The sequence below is a fragment of the Carex rostrata genome, chromosome 22, assembly GCF_964058835.1.
Source record: "Carex rostrata chromosome 22, lpCarRost1.2, whole genome shotgun sequence".
In the NCBI taxonomy this organism is placed as follows: domain Eukaryota; kingdom Viridiplantae; phylum Streptophyta; class Magnoliopsida; order Poales; family Cyperaceae; genus Carex; species Carex rostrata.
The window spans coordinates 8,502,002-8,521,667 of NC_135939.1; the positions used below are offsets into that span (position 1 = coordinate 8,502,002).

At 35.9% G+C, this 19,666-nt stretch overlaps 3 protein-coding genes and 1 long non-coding RNA gene across 7 annotated transcripts; all 4 read left to right on the forward strand.

The window, feature by feature from the left end:
• The first annotated feature begins 567 nt into the window (after nucleotides 1–567).
• On the forward strand, nucleotides 568–2,759 carry LOC144574407 (uncharacterized). Its single transcript, XR_013518202.1, has 3 exons — nucleotides 568–1,032; nucleotides 1,632–1,727; nucleotides 2,450–2,759. It is a non-coding gene; the product is annotated as an uncharacterized LOC144574407 (long non-coding RNA).
• A 1,003-nt stretch (nucleotides 2,760–3,762) lies between these two features.
• Nucleotides 3,763–5,970, forward strand: LOC144573921 (uncharacterized). The gene is made up of 7 exons (XM_078323699.1): nucleotides 3,763–3,998; nucleotides 4,077–4,204; nucleotides 4,547–4,798; nucleotides 5,102–5,201; nucleotides 5,285–5,359; nucleotides 5,501–5,599; nucleotides 5,875–5,970. Exons 1-7 carry the CDS (start codon nucleotides 3,867–3,869, stop codon nucleotides 5,968–5,970), a joined length of 882 nt encoding a protein of 293 aa, XP_078179825.1. The 5' UTR covers nucleotides 3,763–3,866.
• Nucleotides 5,971–9,049: 3,079 nt separating this feature from the next.
• Nucleotides 9,050–10,089, forward strand: LOC144574305 (cationic amino acid transporter 3, mitochondrial-like). Of its 2 annotated transcripts, XR_013518179.1 has the most exons (4): nucleotides 9,050–9,273; nucleotides 9,416–9,482; nucleotides 9,608–9,767; nucleotides 9,863–10,089. XR_013518179.1 is itself a non-coding variant. In XM_078324244.1 (3 exons), exons 1-3 carry the CDS (start codon nucleotides 9,170–9,172, stop codon nucleotides 9,662–9,664), a joined length of 228 nt encoding a protein of 75 aa, XP_078180370.1. In that variant the 5' UTR covers nucleotides 9,050–9,169; the 3' UTR covers nucleotides 9,665–10,089. The 2 variants fall into 2 exon arrangements, 1 of the variants encoding a protein (XP_078180370.1); XM_078324244.1 differs by having other exon boundaries at nucleotides 9,608–10,089.
• Nucleotides 10,090–10,215: 126 nt separating this feature from the next.
• Nucleotides 10,216–12,542, forward strand: LOC144574023 (cationic amino acid transporter 4, vacuolar-like). 3 transcript variants are annotated; one of them, XR_013518116.1, is made up of 6 exons: nucleotides 10,216–10,363; nucleotides 10,458–10,573; nucleotides 10,902–11,012; nucleotides 11,575–11,709; nucleotides 12,075–12,157; nucleotides 12,331–12,542. XR_013518116.1 is itself a non-coding variant. In XM_078323841.1 (4 exons), the coding sequence occupies exons 1-4, from the start codon at nucleotides 10,227–10,229 to the stop codon at nucleotides 11,601–11,603; spliced, it is 393 nt and encodes a 130-aa protein (XP_078179967.1). In that variant the 5' UTR covers nucleotides 10,216–10,226; the 3' UTR covers nucleotides 11,604–12,066. The 3 variants fall into 3 exon arrangements, 2 of the variants coding, with proteins under 2 accessions (XP_078179967.1, XP_078179968.1); XM_078323841.1 differs by lacking the exons at nucleotides 12,075–12,157; nucleotides 12,331–12,542 and having other exon boundaries at nucleotides 11,575–12,066; XM_078323842.1 differs by lacking the exons at nucleotides 12,075–12,157; nucleotides 12,331–12,542 and having other exon boundaries at nucleotides 10,461–10,573; nucleotides 11,575–12,066.
• Nucleotides 12,543–19,666: the final 7,124 nt, after the last annotated feature.

The window sequence follows — 19,666 nt, forward strand, 5'->3', positions numbered from 1 at the left end:
GTACTTTTAGCTAACACTTTCAACATTACCATATATATTCAGATGGCTGCTCGGAACAATATAACGCCCGTTGCAATGCTTAAACCTGGAGTGTATCGACAAAGAATTAGAGGAAGAATCACAAAATTCTGGACAGCTCTCAACGCAAAAGATTGAACAAAAATTTCTCACGACTATATATTTGTTGACAAAGAGGTACGTTACTGTTATGTAAAACTTTTCATATCTTCAAACGTATTTACAACAATTATTTTCATTGCCATGCATAATTTCCTACCAATTTTTTTTTTTACCTTCGTTAATTTATCATAAGTTTAATATTAGAGACTTTGTTAAATTTGAAGGACCACCATAAGCAATTTATAACTTCCTGTCTATTATTCGCCAATTAAAAATGTTTCATTTCTCCCAACATTTAAACTAATTGTAGACTATTGTATTGGTTTTAATATGTGCACGAAAAACCTTACTTTTATTTAACGAAAAAACAATTAATTATGTCAGAAAGATGCAATATTTCCAAATATGTCCTTATCAACACAAACCAAAGAAAAACCAAAGAAAAACCATCTTACTGCTGTTACAAATGCAAAGCCAACGTACGAAAACCTATGCCATGGTGAGTTTATTACATTAAGAAACCAATAATAAAGTTCTTCAAAACTCATCAATCTCTCCTACAATTATTATTAATATATTTTTGTTAAATTCGTTCTACAGGCTCAATTTCAGCTTGATAGTTACTGACGATACGAGTGAGGCTCAATTCAGTTTTATTGGAAAACTAGCCGAGGACTTGGTTGGCTCTTCAGCACAAGACCTTTTAAACTGGTCCAAAACCGAAGGAAAGGAATACTTACCGCCAAAATTTAGCGAGCTGACGAACAAAGAATTGTTGTTTACAATAAAATGGGAAAGGAACAGGTTCACACAAGATAGCATCTACTATCATGTGACTAACATATGAGATGTACCACCAACAACAACACAGCAACTACCGACAACACCAGCAACGCCATATCAAAAAAGCAGGTACTAAAAATAAAACACAATATTTTTCTCAGTTTTTCAAGTAATTCTGCACAAATGCTACAAAGTCATTGCCACCTGTGACTTCTCATTTTTCTTTATTCAAGTATTGTTGCCAATGAGGCATAGTGCTTAATAGATACATTATGCACATAGAGTATTAGATTATAATTAGCTTACACATTTTGAATGCAATCTATGTCAATATCTTCAGTTATTTGTCTTTTTAGCTTCACATAAGTTAAACATCCCAAGAATAAAAATGCTATAGGTTGTAGTTCTCTTATTACTAACCTGCATTTCAATATTAGGTTTGCACTTTTTTAGGATTTGTCTTAAATAGAAAGTCTGATATCTTCTCAGTTTCACTTTTGATATACAACAATAAAGAGGTTACAGCTACTTTAGTTGGTACAAGGTAGATGAAATTCAAAACTGAAAACAAGTTTCCCTGATGAATTATCTCATGTATATACAACTAAAAAAAAAATGCCTGCTACTTTATTCCGACCAGCTTGAGTGCTACTTAATCTGTTTCTACTTGATGCCTTTTCTTTGAAATCACTATTTAATCTATTTCTACAACTAATTTTCTCATGCAGCTCTGAATCACAACCAAAACTTCCAGCAACTTCTGAGACAAATAAAACAAGCAGACCACTGTTTATACAAGAATTGTTGAAAAAGCCACGAACCAGGTAATGAAATCTTATATTCATATAATATTCAACAATACACAAAACTTTATAGAGAACAACCAAAAAGACTGTTACGTAATGTTAACCTCTCTTCTACATAATGTACTCCATAACATCACTTTCACCATTCTGTCATAGGCCATCGATAAAAATATGTAGCCCATAACATTAGGCTTATGCCTTCTAGCAATCATGCTATTTAAATTATCACCGGCCTCATCAATTTTACCTTCAATGCACATCCCATTAATCAGATTGTTATAGGTCGCAATATCAGATTGATGACCTTTATGGCCTTCTAAATTCCACCTGTATGGCACATACCCTTCATAAATCTGTCATCTACAACATCCATTACCTTCACAATTTCACTTTTTTTTTATGCAACTCATAAAACCTAAACCCTCAACCACAAATCAGAAACCAACAATTATAAACTTAAGCAACCTACCTAAAAACCCCATGAACTCCAAACCGCCCTAAACAATTCCTCATATAGAAACATTGCAAAACACATTATTAACATCTTCACAATCTATTCGTTAAACCAAATTATATTCACTATGCCTTACAATAAGAAATCCCCTATTAAGAGTTTGGATGAAAAATATATAAAAAAAAATGCACTTCATTTTTTACTAAAACAATTGAATAAATTAAAGTAGTTCAATCATTTCCGAATTACAAGACAAACTAACACATATCCTTATTTTAAACAACAGTGAAAGCAGCAGGAAAGCAAAAGAGAAGAAGGCATAACTGAGCTATGGTTTTTAAAAAACGTTGACATATTTTGTTAGTTGTAAATACTATTTTGTGTTGATAGAGATATCAACAAAACAGTTATCTTGTCAGACAAAAGGTATGTTTGGAAGATTTGCCATAAACAGATAGCACGCATACACAGAGCATGTTATCTCTCTTCCAAACATGATCTGCAGTCTAGACTTACCTACTGTGAAGTGTTAGTTTTTGTTGTTTAAAGATGAAAACATGATCTATTACTTGCGCAATTTCTATAATGTCTATGAAGCTCACCACCTTATATATATAACATCTCTATATATGTTCTTCCATGTCTTAAAAACAATTGCATAATAGTTGCCGAAGCAACCTTTCAAATATAATAGAGGTAAGAAGGGCTTTGAGATTCGTGCAAGTTGTAATTGATCGATTGAGATTTCTCTGGCAATTAAAAGAACAATACCGTCCATTACATTTAATCAAACGAAAGTTTCTAAACTCAATTTATAATTTGTTTGTATCTAAGTTACCCTTTTTTTTATTAGCAAACTTTTTATTAACATTTTTATTCTTATCAAACTACTTATTTTTAATATGTCACAAAAAAAATTGTATGTTATTTTTATGAAAATTCTTATTTACAGAATTTTAATTTAATAATTTGTACATTTATGTAATTTAATAACATCTTTTTATAACCTAATTCATTTATGTAATTTAAATGCACATATATAGATATAGATAAATGAATTAGGTTATGTAATTTAATAATTGAAGTAGGTGGCTTGCTCTACACGCAAAGCAAAGGACTGTGGCTCTCTGTTGAATCACCATCAAATAAAACACGATTCATGTGGAATGCACTGGCACCTTTAATATTCGTGCAAAAGCAGATGGAGCGGTCAAGATCTAAACTCACAATTTATGTTACCTCAGGTGCTATCATCGTCTTTCTCCTAAAACTAAAAAACTCAGGTGGAATTTATGTTATCTCCGCTCTCTCTCACTCCTCCATTCCATTCCAAATCTGTTTGATATCTTAGAAAATCCAGATCGAAGATTCTTTCCATTTTGTCACAACGGCTAGCTCCTCCCATACTTCTATCTATTTAGTGGCATTTAGTTCAGTTCTTCGGAGAAAGAGCGAGGTAGAGAGAGAGATCGGGAGAGCCCTCTCCTCTCGCGCCAAGCCTCCGCCTCTCATACACCGATCGAACTCTCTTGCGCTAGCCAACCGACTTTCTCGTAATTACATAGCGCTCCAGATCTCTAATTCATTCCTTTTCCTGTTACAACTCGGGAAACTCTTCCTTCTTCTTCTTCCTCAGATCTATCAAACCTCTCTCTCTCTCTAGAGAAGTAGAGAAGTGAAGAAAGTCATTGTGAGAGAGTAAGATGCTTCGCTTAAGGGCATTTCGCCCGACGAGCGACAAGATCGTGAAGATCCAGCTTCATCCCACGCATCCATGGATGGTCACTGCTGATGCCTCCTATCGCGTCTTCGTTTGGGACTGGGAGCACCGCCAGGTTTCCATTCAACTTCATTTTTTCTCTGTAGGAATTACGATCAATGCATTGTAAATCTTCACTGATCTGATATTTCAGATAATATACGAGCTTAAAGCGGGAGGAGTAGATGAGAGGCGGTTAGTTGGAGCAAAGCTCGAGAAATTAGCAGAGGGTGACACAGATTCCCACAGAGGGAGGCCCACAGAGGCCATTAGAGGAGGCAGGTAACTCAATTTTACCCTTCTTTAGACCATCATTTTTCTAGAATTTTGGTACTGATATACAACATTCAGTGCTGAATTGCATAATACCATCTTGTAAGTTAACTGTACATACTGTTTCAGTTCATACCATAATTAGGTATACAGTTCTGTATCATACTGGTATCAATTATGGAGGTACCTTACTAAAGCAAGCTTGTATTGACATGCCAGTTCAAGTCCATCTGGGATGACCCCTTTCACTTTGATTTGTGTGTAATGGTTGGTCTATTACAGTCAGTGCTTCTAGTTGACATGGAAAATTACAATGATGCCCTTACACTGACGAACTATCTTTCTGTAAAGTGTGAAGCAGGTTGGTTTCTTTGACGATGACGTGCGTTACTGGCAGCACTGGCGTAGCCGGGCTGCGGCTTCTGAGGCCCCAACTGCAGTGAACCAAAACTCCTCTGCTTTTGGCGGTAGCCCAGTGACATCCACTAGAGGGAGACATTTTGTCGTGATTTGTTGTGAGAATAAGGCCATCTTTTTGGATCACGTTACCATGCGGGGACGGGATGTACCCAAACAGGAGCTTGATAATCGATCTCTACTTTGGTATGTGAAAAAAGCTTCTTCTTGTGAATCACTAAGCATAATAGGATTAAATGTTATGCTTTTCTTTTGTTATTTCTTCTAAAAATATGACCAAATTGTCCTCGTGATCTATCTCGAGAGTGAGGTAGTGGACATATTTTGGTGTTCTTATAAAATGTTTGTTAATATTCAGTAGTAGATGACCCATTTGGTTAATTAAGCGCGCGCAAGACCTTTTTCTTTTATCCTTTCCATTTTTTCGATTTTTAATGTTTGAATATCACTTGAGCCACCAGTAAATGTTCAACTTTTCTTTTATTATAGTATGGAGTTCTTATCTCGGTCTGCTTCCAACGATGGCCCACTTGTTGCTTTCGGTGGTTCTGATGGTGTTATAAGAGTATTATCAATGATTACATGGAAGGTTATATGAAGCTTCCTAAATTGATTTTTTTAACTTTTTGGTATATTTTAATGAATCATGACTGAAGATGGTATACTGTGTAGATGGTCAGAAGGTACACGGGAGGTCATAAAGGCTCCATAGCTTGCTTGATGACATTTGTTGCAGCTAGTGGTGAGGTAGCACACAACATTAACTTTTCTTTTAAGACATGGTTAATTTACTGGTACTTGTTACTACATGATATGAATTTTGATAAATTAGACTTTGTTATAGTTGATGCAGAATTTTTTTTTTGTTGTCTATTTTGACCTTATCAGCAATTTTTGGTATCGGGCGCTAGTGATGGCCTTCTTATACTATGGAGTGCTGATCATATCAATGATTCACGTGAACTCGTTCCAAAACTTAGTCTCAAGGTAATTTTTCCTCCTCATTTGTTTAGCATGGAACTTCGAAATTTTGAGGAACGAATGAGAAAAACCAAAATTCAAATTCATGCTTTTGATGAATAGAATGGGACTCCCTTTCTTATTTCAGGACAGCACTTAATTGTATTTGTAGATACTATGTATCGCACTTCAGTCTGAAGTTCTCAAAATGCACAAATTTAGTATGTCTAATAAAGTGCCTGTTCTTAAACTGCTATCATATAATAATCTGATTTTCTCATTATTTTATTGGGTGTGAACAGGCACATGACGGGGGTGTTGTTGCAGTTGAGCTCTCAAGAGTAATGGGAAGTGCACCATTGGTGCTGATAAAACTCTTGCAATCTGGGACACAATGACATTTAAGGTATATTTACTAGAAGTTAAGCAACATTTTCAGAGCATCACTTACGATTTCGAATTGTGTCTGTGATGTTTGCTTGATAACTAATAATGTAAAAGTTGGGAATATGTTGTGAGGCACTGCCATAGTATGTTCCTACTGCCATTTTGGGTAATGTGGCCCATAAATCCCATATATACTTGCTTTTCACATCTATTACTACAATTGTGCCCAGTGATGACCTCAATTTCCCGTCCTTTTTTTTGTTTTTGATTTAGGTATGCTTATTTGTTCATGCTGGTTAAGCACTTGCATTGACTTTCTCTTCTTTGTTTATATTTTGTCCGCCAATTTACTGAATGGCTGTTCAAGTGCCAGTCCTGTCTGTTATTATATAAATAAGGATAAATAGTCAGTATAGTCAGTATAGTCCTGTTCAAGTGCCAGTCCTGGTGTTAGGCTCATGCCCTTTGAAAATCATGACATTTGGAAAATCAGGTTTCTCCTCAGTTTGACATTTGTTTAAATTTTTAGTTTGATCTGTTTACAAAAAAAAAAAATGCCTTGTCAATTTCATTTTTTTGGTATAGCCCAGCTCATGCCCTTTGAAAATCATGACATTTGGAAAATCAGGTTTCTCCTCAGTTTGACATTTGTTTAAATTTTTAGTTTGATCTGTTTACAAAAAAAAAAAAATGCCTTGTCAATTTCATTTTTTTGGTATAGCCCACTAAAAAGAGTGCTATAGGTCATGACATTAGACTCATGAGCGTTGTCAATTTCATTTTCAGTTTGGAAATCATCGCATTCAGCAAATGTGATACTTTGTCGTTCCCTCCTTTCTTGCGTAGCTCTTCTAAAAGAGTGTTGAACGTGGCACACGTCTTGCCTTTTGGAAATCATCACATTGAGAAAATTTGATGCCTTCTCACTTTCACCTTAGTTTCACAACTTGTATAGGCCACGGCATTAGGATCATGTCCTTTGCAAATCATGACATTTAGGAAATCTAATGTATGCACAGATCAAACTCACAGCAGGTAGATTTCTTCCCTTAAATTGAGAAAAAACGTATGGATTAAAATCACAGCAGGTAGATCATGTCTAAGTCTCCTTGATCCAAGATTTAAATTGTCAAAATGGGTGTTTCAGTCTGGTTTAAGCATGGTTATGGTTTGCATGCTGTACTAGAACCTCAGGGAGTTTCCAAGAATTTTAAGAACCTTTAACTGTGTTTAATCTTTATAACAATAACAATGGTGCTAATTGGCACTGTTTAGAATAGTGAATTTCTGTCACTTTTCAAATTGAGTTGAGGTACTGCTTTGTGGCTGGTTTTTGGCTCCTATGTTGAGTGAATTGAGTTCATTGAAGTTTGGTCCTGGGTAGTAGGCAAGTTTGTCTATAGTTTAGAAGTGCTGCTGGGAATTTTTCGGTTTGACCCCCATGTTTTATTAGATAAGGTATTCCAAACTATACTGGCTCAGAACCCTCTTAAAGTCTAAACACTGAAAATAATTGGTTGAAACATGAAGAGCTTTTTCACTAATTTGTCCTTCATAACTACATAGTTTCTAAATTCTTCACTTTAGAGGTAAATAAACTTGAATTATTGCAGATGTGGATCAAGCCAGACATATAAAGGCAAACACTGGAACAGTCAGTGTAAGAGACATCGAGATAGAAGATGATAGGTATAACTACAAATTTTCATCAAAATTGTCTCATTAAACCTGTTAGGTATTGTTTTCTCATTCTATTTCTCAATTGATCATTATTGTCAGTTGTTTTCGTGATACGTTGAGCTGGTAAGCAATATATTTCATTTCTTTTTGAAGTTTTATTGTTTATGGTAATTCAAACTTGATATTCCCCCATCTCTCTTCTCTAGTTACGCATTTAATTATAGCTACTGTTGAATCCGGTATATGGTTGATTTTTCTTAGAATTCACTGTTATATTCTATCTATAGCTCGGGCTAATTTCTTAGAATTCACTGTTATGTGCTGGAAATTTTGCTCAATTTCCCTTCTAACAACATTTTTTGCATTTAATTATCCAATTTGCTTGGAGTGATGTGCTGAACCTTGTGGTTACTACTTTACTATACTGGAGCACATCACTGATCAAGTTTACTTCAATAGTTTTCTTTAATTAGGTTGTAACCTGATTCTTTTGTTGGTCGCTAATTAATAAGGGTTTTGAGATTTGGCTATTTTAATAAGACAAACAATAGCTATTCTTGATTTGGCTATTCTAGCTTTACTTGTTTTGCAACCAAACATAGTAAACCAATTTAGACAAAAAATGCTAGTAAACTAATTATTTCTGTTGCAGGTTATGCCGTACAGTACTGGTTGCGAGACACCTCTTTCAAATTTTGAGGCAGGACTAAATTATAAGGATGTTCCTGATCCGGCAGTGATGGTGTCGTTTCCTGTAGTCAATGATTCTGATGCTGCCGCTCTTGTGGCGTGGACCACCACCCCTTGGACTTTGCCTAGCAACCTTGCCCTTTGTGTAAATCACAATCTAACCTATGTCAAGGTTAGCTTTTCTGTACACGACAAGGTTACATATCTGAAATTTTGTACCATTCCTATGTGCTTTGAATTGTGATCTGGTCATCAGTTTCTAAAGTGGTTTACATAGTTGCAGAATCCAGGTTATCTCAGTTGCCTGGTAGTAATAAATCTTCCAAAGTGATTGAAAAATTCCCTGGTTCTAAGTTGAAGGGCTTGAGGTGAGTTATTTTTTATTTTTTTTTAAATCTGTTGGTCAATTTGTTTTACAATCTACTTGTGGTTTTTAATTTACTTTTAGATATTGCTTATTGTTCTAGAAAAATGAAAATTTTAGTAGCTTGGTGAAGAATAAGCACAAGTAAATTAAAAACCGCAAGCTAATTTGTATTATTAGCTTGGTCAATTTGTTTTACAATCTACTTGTGGTTTTTTATTAGCGGTTTTTGATTTACACATTAGGCATTATATTAATTGTACATGCCTTTACATATCAAGATTGTACCACTAACTATTTTCATTATGCATCAAAAACTAACTATGTTCATTATGCATCTAATAATGTCCTACATTTTCATATAGAGTCAGAGAAAACAAGATAAAATAACAGAATTAATTTTTCAGGTGAAGAATCCTCAGAGGGATTTACCATGGGGCATCGGTTTGGCACTATCAACATGTTGTGCGCTTTACATGATGGTTTCTGTGGTGATTGCTGGGCTGGTACCGTATTTTGCTATGGACCCAGATACCCCTATCTCATCTGCCTTTACCAGACATGGCTTACACTGGGCTATGTAAGTCGAATTTTCTATGTTTTATTAAATTGTACTGTACAATTGCTATAGGCTTTAGTACCCCTGGTGTGACTGGTACATAAGTGAGAAATGAAATATGATCCTTAAATCACAGATTTATGTACAGTTCTATAAAATTCAGGGACATTGTTACAAGTGGTGCAGTTCTTGCCCTTTGCTCGACTCTCATGGGCTCAGTTCTTCCTCAGGTACTTGGACTAGTACCAATAACGATACTAGTGTTTTATTATTTCCTTTATTTCATATAATCAAGCAAGATTCCAATCAGCTCCGAACTGACAAAGGAATTTTTTTTTTTGTTTCATAAATCCAGTATAGAATACTAATGGCAATGGCCAGAGACAGATTTTGTACCGCCATTCTTCTCTGATGTAAATCAAAGAACCCAGGCACCAGTGAAGAGTACTGTTCTTACCGGCATCTGTGCGGCTGTCCTTTCATTCTTCATGGAAGTCTGTCAGCTAACTGGAATGGTATGGTACCAGTAATCACCTTGTTGTATAGTCTTTGATAGTTTGTAGAATTATATTCGCATGCAATCATTGCAACTCCTTTTTAAATTATACAGGTTAGTGTTGGCACACTTCTCGTATTCACGATAGTTGCTGTTTCAATCCTGATACTCAGATATGTCCTTCTTTTCTTCTTTTTTATTCCTGTTCTATTTTTTTTTTTTTATGTGTGCTTGATTTGGTATTTTGTTATGGATAACAGGTACCATTGCCTTCATCATTGAGAGAATTGATTGACTCAGTCTCGCTTCGTTTCAGCTCACAAGAAGATGCAGCTCAAAGAAAAAATTTAGGGATGTAATTCTTTTTGATATCTTAAATAAACAGAAAAAAAGGAAATCTAAAATACCTCAACTTTACTCTAGTTTTGAGATTTGTAGTGTTTAGTGGTCTTCTACTTCAAAAAAAAATAAAAAATGTATGATAATATTATTTTTTGTGTTTGCAGACGAGATTAACGAGGAGAAAAGGCGAAAACTAGCAGCTATGAACATAGCATTTGTTGTTGTAGGTGTTCTTATCCTCACAGCTTCAGCCTCTGCAACATTTCTGTCTAGGTAATTATCATGCTTTCAAGATGAATAACAAAAAGAAAAGAGAAGGATAGAAACACTTTCAAGGAGATAAACATTTCTAACCTCTTTTATATAGTAGTTTTCCAAAATATTTTGGGTGCGTTGCGGGTGGATTACTGCTCCTGACTGGACTTGGTGTACTGTCCTATATAGACCAAGATGATGGCCGCCATAGTTTCGGCCACACTGGAGGTATAATATTTTTTTGTAACTAACCTAACATTAATGAACAGTATGCAACTATAGTTGTACGGTACTTGAAAACACGATGAGCAGAACCTTTCCACTTAAGTACCATCTAAAGCAGCTGCCATTAAGGTTGGGACCTTTTTTTAAAAAAAAAAAATGTCCAACACAATTAATTTTTAGATCGAATGGAATTATTCCACTGAATTGCATGCTAGCATGAGAAGTATATTCCACTGAATGGCTTCTTTTTCGTTTAAAAACCTTGATAATTAATTTTGTTATTTTGAAATAAAACCACACTTCTAACTATTTTTTTTTTCTTCTCTTGAAGCTGAAAGATGGAATGAATTCAACATGGATTGGTTGATGCCAACTGACAAGAGCAACTCTGATGACTTCGCAAGTGGGAGGGGAAGGCATCCTTCTTCTAGGGTTGTATTAAGTTAAGTTTCTTTCTTATCGAATATGTTGTGGTGTTATTTTATGCTAGATGATTAATAGTTAGTATCATCAAGGCAGATTGTCTATTGCTGAAATGGTTCATATTAGCAACTCTGCTTCCTTTCTATGCATATCAAATTATGGCATGTATTCTTTGGAGTTTAATTGTTCTCGCGAACTGAATTGAGTTAACATGTCTTTATGATGTTTAATTTGTCCAAATGGCATCATTCTACTGACACGGGGGCGAGGATTTCCTGAGCAGTTTTTTAAGTGTGTTTTTTTATTAGTAAATACAGTTAGGATATTCCGTATAAATCTTTGCAGTATTTCCACGTTGGATAACTAAAAATACTAAAAGATCAAAAGATAAAGTGCATTGGTAATGCTAAAAGTTGTTCGTTTAGCTACTAGCCATAAAAGACTTGCAAGAATTATAAAATATGACAGAAATTATAGTGCTTTGAACAACATTAGTATTTTCACCAGTATTATACCATGGCATATTACGAACATTGAGATTTGTTATTTTTGTTTACTTTAGCTTTTTGCTTCTTTTACAGTATGCACTGGTCGAAGAAGACAACGTTGACCTTCTTATCATGCCTGAACAGATTCCCTCCCCTTATGGCGTCCCTCAGGTGGTCCCACCCGCTCAAGCTCCCTCCCCATCTCCATCCCCTTTCTTGCTTGATCAGGTTTTGCTTCTTTTAGAATTTCTCAATATTTGTCCTTTTATCAGTGGAACAAATATGTGACATTTTATTTTTATGACCTGTGCATATGAATTGAGAACTCAACATTTGATTTTCTTGACTTATTTCTTTAGACTGGGTATCAGTGATACTGATGTAGATTAAATTGTCAATTCTTGACAGAATGGTTCTATTTTTTTGCAAAAATAACCCTAATTATGCTGGTTGTATGTTGCAAACCTGAGAAACGTATGTTTATATCGAGAAATATGGTTCATGCTTGCTACTAGTTCTGATTTTTTACTTTTTAAATCCTATCAACAGCAATTTCTCTTTAAATATAATTGATGTGCTTTGCTTTTGTGCAGCTCTTGCAAACTATTTTTGACAATTATTTCAGAATCGACCCTATGATTAGTGCTGCGGGCGATCCTCAAATGCCCTATTTCAGGTTCAACTTATTACTTAAATCTTATCTAATAGGCGCTGTTCTTCTTTATTTTGTCCTATAATCTTTATGTACACTGCTTTGCCTCTTCATCCAAATTTCTCACATTTAACACTTATTTTCCCTGTTTTTTCTACTATTCATTGCATTGTTCTCCGTTCTGCGGATGATGAAAGCTGTACACCACTACACCGTGAATGACGGTGTATGACATAAGCACTGTGTTATATCATATTACCCAAGTGTTATTGCCATTTAATTTGCTAATTATTTTGTAATAAACTAATGTTTACATAACTAATGTAGTTTACCTACTATTGACATGTAAAATATATGATATGCTTGTCGCAATTTTTGTTTTGTTTGATAACTCTTACTTATATTCCCATGTAAAATATGTGACATGGTTTTTTTGCAATTTTTGTTTTGTATGAGAACTCTTGCTTACATTTTTCAATATTAATGACTACTTTAAAAATTGCTGGCACTTATATTAATTTATTTGTGAAATTAGCTGCTTACCATATAAGTTTGTGGTGTAATAACCTTTTACAAATATTTATTTGCTCTCTAATAAATTTTTATATATACTTTTATACCAGCAAGAGCTCCTTTAACCTTTATATATGATCCTTTCTTACAAACCATTGGAACTACCTTTGGGTACGGTATCGTCTGGTACATACAAATTCAAGAAATATTTACTAGTCTAGCATAACTTGTAACATATACCTTTAGATATGGTACTGTCAGGTACATACAAATTCAAGAAATATTTAATGCTTCTGTACAATTTGTAGCATATACACACATTTTCAATATAAAATATGTATGTCAGCATACACAAAGGAAATGGTTGTGGCTACGCCGCAACAAGGCATTTAGTGTATATGTACTTGTAGATCAAATTTTACAATTTTTAGAATTTTTTAAATAATTTTTTCGATAGGTAGAAAATCACTTTATCTAAAGATTTTAGACCATTCAATAGTAGTATTCTACCTATCTCAAACATATAAAACTTAGTCTGCAAGTACATATAAATGTGGAGATCGTGTTGAACGGTTAAGATTGACTGTTTGGTCTGATCTCAGAATCTTCACCCTTGGTTAGTACCGATAATTAAGTTTTATTTTTGTTTATCTAGATAAAACTTTTCTTGAAGTGGGCTGCATTCTTGGAACGGTACGTATGCAACAACCATGACTTCCTGGCGGTTTCGCTTGTAAGATAAGTTTCCTGCACAATATATCCCTTCTTTTTTGTTGCACAGCTTATTTCTTCTCCTTGTAGATGTTTCGTGTACATAACCGCTAGAAGTCAGCCAAAGCTGACTTGACCGTTACTTGTTTGAGCTCATAGGTCTGTGTTATAATTTTTTTTAGGTGGTCAGATCTCACAACATTCACTCTTGTCAATACGGATAATTGAGTTGTACTTATGATTTTGTAGATAGAGCTTTTCTTGAAATGAGATGCTTTCGTGGATCGGCACGCATGCGACAAACATCACTTCCTTCCGGTTTCGCTTGTTAGATAAGTTTCCTTCACAATATGTCCTTTCTTTTTTGTTGCACGGGTTATTTCTTCTCCTTGTGGATGTTTTGTGTACATAACCGGTAGAAGTCAGCCAAAGCTGACTTGACCGTTACTTGTTTGAGCTGATAGGTCTATAGTTTTTTTTAGGTGGTCAGATCGCACAACTTTCACTCTTGGTTAGTACTGATAATTGAATTCTACTTTTGATTTTGCACATGGAGCTTTTTTTGAAGTGAGCTGCTTTCTTAGATCGGCACGTATGCGACAACCATGGCTTCCTTCCGGTTCCGCTTGTTAGATAAGTTTCCTTCACAATATATCATTTCTTTTTTGTTGCATGGGTTATTTCTTCTCCTTTTGGATGTTTGGTATACATAACCGGTAGAAGTCAGCCAAAGCTGACTTGACCATTACTTGTTTCAGCTGATAGGTCTATAGTTTTTTTTAGGTGGTCAGATCGCACAACCTTCACTCTTGGTTAGTACTGATAATTCAATTCTACTTTTGATTTTGCAGATGGAGCTTTTTTTGAAATGAGCTGCTTTCTTGGATCGGCACGCATGCGACAAGCATGCCTTCCTTGCGGTTTCGATAGTAAGATAAGTTTCCTTCACAATATATCCTTTCTTTTTTGTTGCACGGGTTATTTCTTCTCCTTGTGGCTGTTTCGTGTACATAACCGGTAGAAGTCAGCCAAAGCTGACTTAACCGTTACTTGTTTGAGCTGATAGGTCTGTGTTATAGTTTTTTTTAGGTGGTCAGATGGCACAACCTTCACTCTTGGTTAGTACTGATAATTGAGTTGTACTTTTGATTTTGCAAATGGAGCTTTATTTAAAGTGAGCTGCTTTCGTGGATCGGCACGCATGCGACAACCATGGCTTCCTTCCGGTTTCGCTTGTTAGATAAGTTTCCTTCACAATATATCCTTTCTTTTTTGTTGCACGGGTTATTTCTTCTCCTTGTGGATGTTTTGTGTACATAACCGGTAGAAGTCAGCCAAAGCTGACTTGACCGTTACTTGTTTGAGTTGATAGGTCTGTGTTATAGTTTTTTTTAGGTGGTCAGATCGCACAACCTTCACTATTGGTTAGTACTGATAATTGAATTCTACTTTTGATTTTGCAGATGGAGGTTTTTTTAAAAAATGAGCTGCTTTCGTGGATCGACACGCATGCGACAAACATGGCTTCCTTCCGGTTTCGCTTGTTAGATAAGTTTCCTTCACAATAAATCCTTTCTTTTTTGTTGCACGGGTTATTTCTTCTCCTTGTGAATGTTTCGTGTACATAATCGGTAGAAGTCAGCCAAAGCTGACTTGACCGTTACTTGTTTGAGTTGATAGGTCTGTGTTATAGTTTTTTTTAGGTGGTTAGATCTCACAACCTTCACTCTTGGTTAGTACTGATAATTGAGTTTTACTTTTGATTGTGTAGATGAAGCTTTTCTTGAAATGAGCTGCTTTCGTGGATCGGCACGCATGCGACAACCATGGCTTCCTTCCGATTTCGCTTGTTAGATAAGTTTTATTCACAATATATCCTTTCTTTTTTGTTGCACGGGTTATTTCTTCTCCTTGTGGATTTTTCGCGTATATAACCGGTAGAAGTCAGCCAAAAGCTGACTCGACCGTTACTTGTTTGAGCTGATAGGTCTGTGTTATAGTTTTTTTAAGTGGTTAGATCTCACAACCTTCACTCTTGGTTAGTACTGATAATTGAGTTGTACTTTTGATTTTGTAGATGGAGCATTTCTTGAAGTGAGCTGCTTTCGTGGATCGGCACGCATGCGACAAACATCGCCTCCTTCCGGTTTCGCTTGTTAGATAAGTTTCCTTCACAATATATCCTTTCTTTTTTGTTGCACGAGTTATTTCTTCTCGTTGTGGATGTTTCGTTTACATAATCGGTAGAAGTCAGCCAAAGCTGACTTAACCGTTACTTGTTTGAGCTGATAGATCTGTGTTATAGTTTTTTTAGGTGGTTAGATCTCACAACCTTCACTCTTGGTTAGTACTGATAATTGAATTGTATTTTTGATTTTGTAGATGAAGCTTTTCTTGAAGTGAGTTACTTTCGTGAAACGGCACGCATGCGACAAACATGGCTTCCTTCCGGTTTCGCTTGTTAGATAAGTTTCCTTCACAATATATCCTTTCTTTTTTGTTGCACGGGTTATTTTTTCTCTTTATGGTTGTTTTGTGTACATAACCGGTAGAAGTCAGCCAAAGCTGACTTGACCGTTACTTGTTTGAGCTGATAGGTCCATAGTTTTTTTTAGGTGGTCAGATCGCACAACCTTCACTCTTGGTTAGTACTGATAATTGAATTCTACTTTTGATTTTGCAGATGGAGCTTTATTTGAAGTGAGCTGCTTTCTTGGATCGGGACGCATGCGACAAAAATGACTTCATTCCGGTTTCGCTTGTTAGATAAGTTTCCTTCACAATATATCCTTTCTTTTTTGTTGCACGAGTTATTTCTTCCTATTGTGGATGTTTTGTGTACATAACCGGTAGAAGTCAGCCAAAGCTGACTTAACCGTTACTTGTTTGAGCTGATAGGTCTATAGTTTTTTTTAGGTGATCAGATCGCACAACCTTCACTCTTGGTTAGTACTGATAATTGAATTCTACTTTTGATTTTGCAGATGGAGCTTTAATTGAAGTGAGCTGCTTTCTTGGATCGGGACGCATGCGACAAAAATGGCTTCCTTCCGGTTTCGCTTATTAGATAAGTTTCATTCACAATATATCCTTTCTTTTTTGTTGCACAGGTTATTTCTTCTCCTTGTGGATGTTTCGTGTACATAACCGGTAGAAGTCAGCCAAAGCTGACTTGTCCGTTACTTGTTTGAGCTGATAGGTCTGTGTTATAGTTTTATTTAGGTGATCAGATCGCACAACCTTCACTATTGGCTAGTACTGATAATTGAATTCTACTTTTGATTTTGCAGATGGAGCTTTATTTGAAGTGAGTTGTTTTCTTGGATCGGAACGCATGCGACAAAAATGGCTTCCTTCCGGTTTCGCTTGTTAGATAAGTTTTCTTCATAATATATCTTTTCTTTTTTGTTGCACCAGTTATTTCTTCCTATTATTGATGTTTTGTGTACATAACCGGTAGAACTCTGCTAAAGCTGACTTGACCGTTACTTGTTTGAGCTGATAGGTCTGTAGTTTTTTTTAGTTGGTCAGATCGCATAACCTTCACTCTTGGTTAGTACTGATAATTGAACTGTACTTTTGATTTTGCAGATGGAGCTTTATTTGAAGTGAGCTGCTTTCTTGAATCGGGACGCATGCGACAAAAATGGCTTCCTTCCGGTTTCGCTTGTTAGATAAGTTTCCTTCACAATATATCCTTTCTTTTTTGTTGCACGGGTTATTTCTTCTCTTTGTGGTTGTTTTGTGTACATAATCGGTATAAGTCAGCCAAAACTGACTTGACCGTTACTTGTTTGTGCTGATAGGTCCATAGTTTTTTTTAGGTGGTCAGATCGCACAACCTTCACTCTTGGTTAGTACTGATAATTGAATTCTACTTTTGATTTTGCCGATGGAGCTTTATTTGAAGTGAGCTGCTTTCTTGGATCGGGACGCATGCGACAAAAATGGCTTCCTTCTGGTTTCGCTTGTTAGATAAGTTTCCTTCACAATATATCCTTTCTTTTTTGTTGCACGGGTTATTTATTCTTTTTGTGGTAGTCTTGTGTACATAATCGGTAGAAGTCAGCCAAAGCTGACTTGACCGTTACTTGTTTGTGCTGATAGGTCCAAAGTTTTTTTTAGGTGGTCAGATCGCACAACCTTCACTCTTGGTTAGTACTGATAATTGAGTTGTACTTTTGATTTTGCAAATGGAGCTTTATTTAAAGTGAGCTGCTTTCGTGGATCGGCACGCATGCGACAACCATGGCTTCCTTCCGGTTTCGCTTGTTAGATAAGTTTCCTTCACAATATATCCTTTCTTTTTTGTTGCACGGGTTATTTCTTCTCCTTGTGGATGTTTTGTGTACATAACCGGTAGAAGTCAGCCAAAGCTGACTTGACCGTTACTTGTTTGAGTTGATAGGTCTGTGTTATAGTTTTTTTTAGGTGGTCAGATTGCACAACCTTCACTATTGGTTAGTACTGATAATTGAATTCTACTTTTGATTTTGCAGATGGAGGTTTTTTTAAAAAATGAGCTGCTTTCGTGGATCGACACGCATGCGACAAACATGGCTTCCTTCCGGTTTCGCTTGTTAGATAAGTTTCCTTCACAATAAATCCTTTCTTTTTTGTTGCACGGGTTATTTCTTCTCCTTGTGAATGTTTCGTGTACATAATCGGTAGAAGTCAGCCAAAGCTGACTTGACCGTTACTTGTTTGAGTTGATAGGTCTGTGTTATAGTTTTTTTTAGGTGGTTAGATCTCACAACCTTCACTCTTGGTTAGTACTGATAATTGAGTTTTACTTTTGATTGTGTAGATGAAGCTTTTCTTGAAATGAGCTGCTTTCGTGGATCGGCACGCATGCGACAACCATGGCTTCCTTCCGATTTCGCTTGTTAGATAAGTTTTATTCACAATATATCCTTTCTTTTTTGTTGCACGGGTTATTTCTTCTCCTTGTGGATTTTTCGCGTATATAACCGGTAGAAGTCAGCCAAAAGCTGACTCGACCGTTACTTGTTTGAGCTGATAGGTCTGTGTTATAGTTTTTTTAAGTGGTTAGATCTCACAACCTTCACTCTTGGTTAGTACTGATAATTGAGTTGTACTTTTGATTTTGTAGATGGAGCATTTCTTGAAGTGAGCTGCTTTCGTGGATCGGCACGCATGCGACAAACATCGCCTCCTTCCGGTTTCGCTTGTTAGATAAGTTTCCTTCACAATATATCCTTTCTTTTTTGTTGCACGAGTTATTTCTTCTCGTTGTGGATGTTTCGTTTACATAATCGGTAGAAGTCAGCCAAAGCTGACTTAACCGTTACTTGTTTGAGCTGATAGATCTGTGGTATAGTTTTTTTAGGTGGTTAGATCTCACAACCTTCACTCTTGGTTAGTACTGATAATTGAATTGTATTTTTGATTTTGTAGATGAAGCTTTTCTTGAAGTGAGTTACTTTCGTGAAACGGCACGCATGCGACAAACATGGCTTCCTTCCGGTTTCGCTTGTTAGATAAGTTTCCTTCACAATATATCCTTTCTTTTTTGTTGCACGGGTTATTTTTTCTCTTTATGGTTGTTTTGTGTACATAACCGGTAGAAGTCAGCCAAAGCTGACTTGACCGTTACTTGTTTGAGCTGATAGGTCCATAGTTTTTTTTAGGTGGTCAGATCGCACAACCTTCACTCTTGGTTAGTACTGATAATTGAATTCTACTTTTGATTTTGCAGATGGAGCTTTATTTGAAGTGAGCTGCTTTCTTGGATCGGGACGCATGCGACAAAAATGACTTCATTCCGGTTTCGCTTGTTAGATAAGTTTCCTTCACAATATATCCTTTCTTTTTTGTTGCACGAGTTATTTCTTCCTATTGTGGATGTTTTGTGTACATAACCGGTAGAAGTCAGCCAAAGCTGACTTAACCGTTACTTGTTTGAGCTGATAGGTCTATAGTTTTTTTTAGGTGATCAGATCGCACAACCTTCACTCTTGGTTAGTACTGATAATTGAATTCTACTTTTGATTTTGCAGATGGAGCTTTAATTGAAGTGAGCTGCTTTCTTGGATCGGGACGCATGCGACAAAAATGGCTTCCTTCCGGTTTCGCTTATTAGATAAGTTTCATTCACAATATATCCTTTCTTTTTTGTTGCACAGGTTATTTCTTCTCCTTGTGGATGTTTCGTGTACATAACCGGTAGAAGTCAGCCAAAGCTGACTTGTCCGTTACTTGTTTGAGCTGATAGGTCTGTGTTATAGTTTTATTTAGGTGATCAGATCGCACAACCTTCACTATTGGCTAGTACTGATAATTGAATTC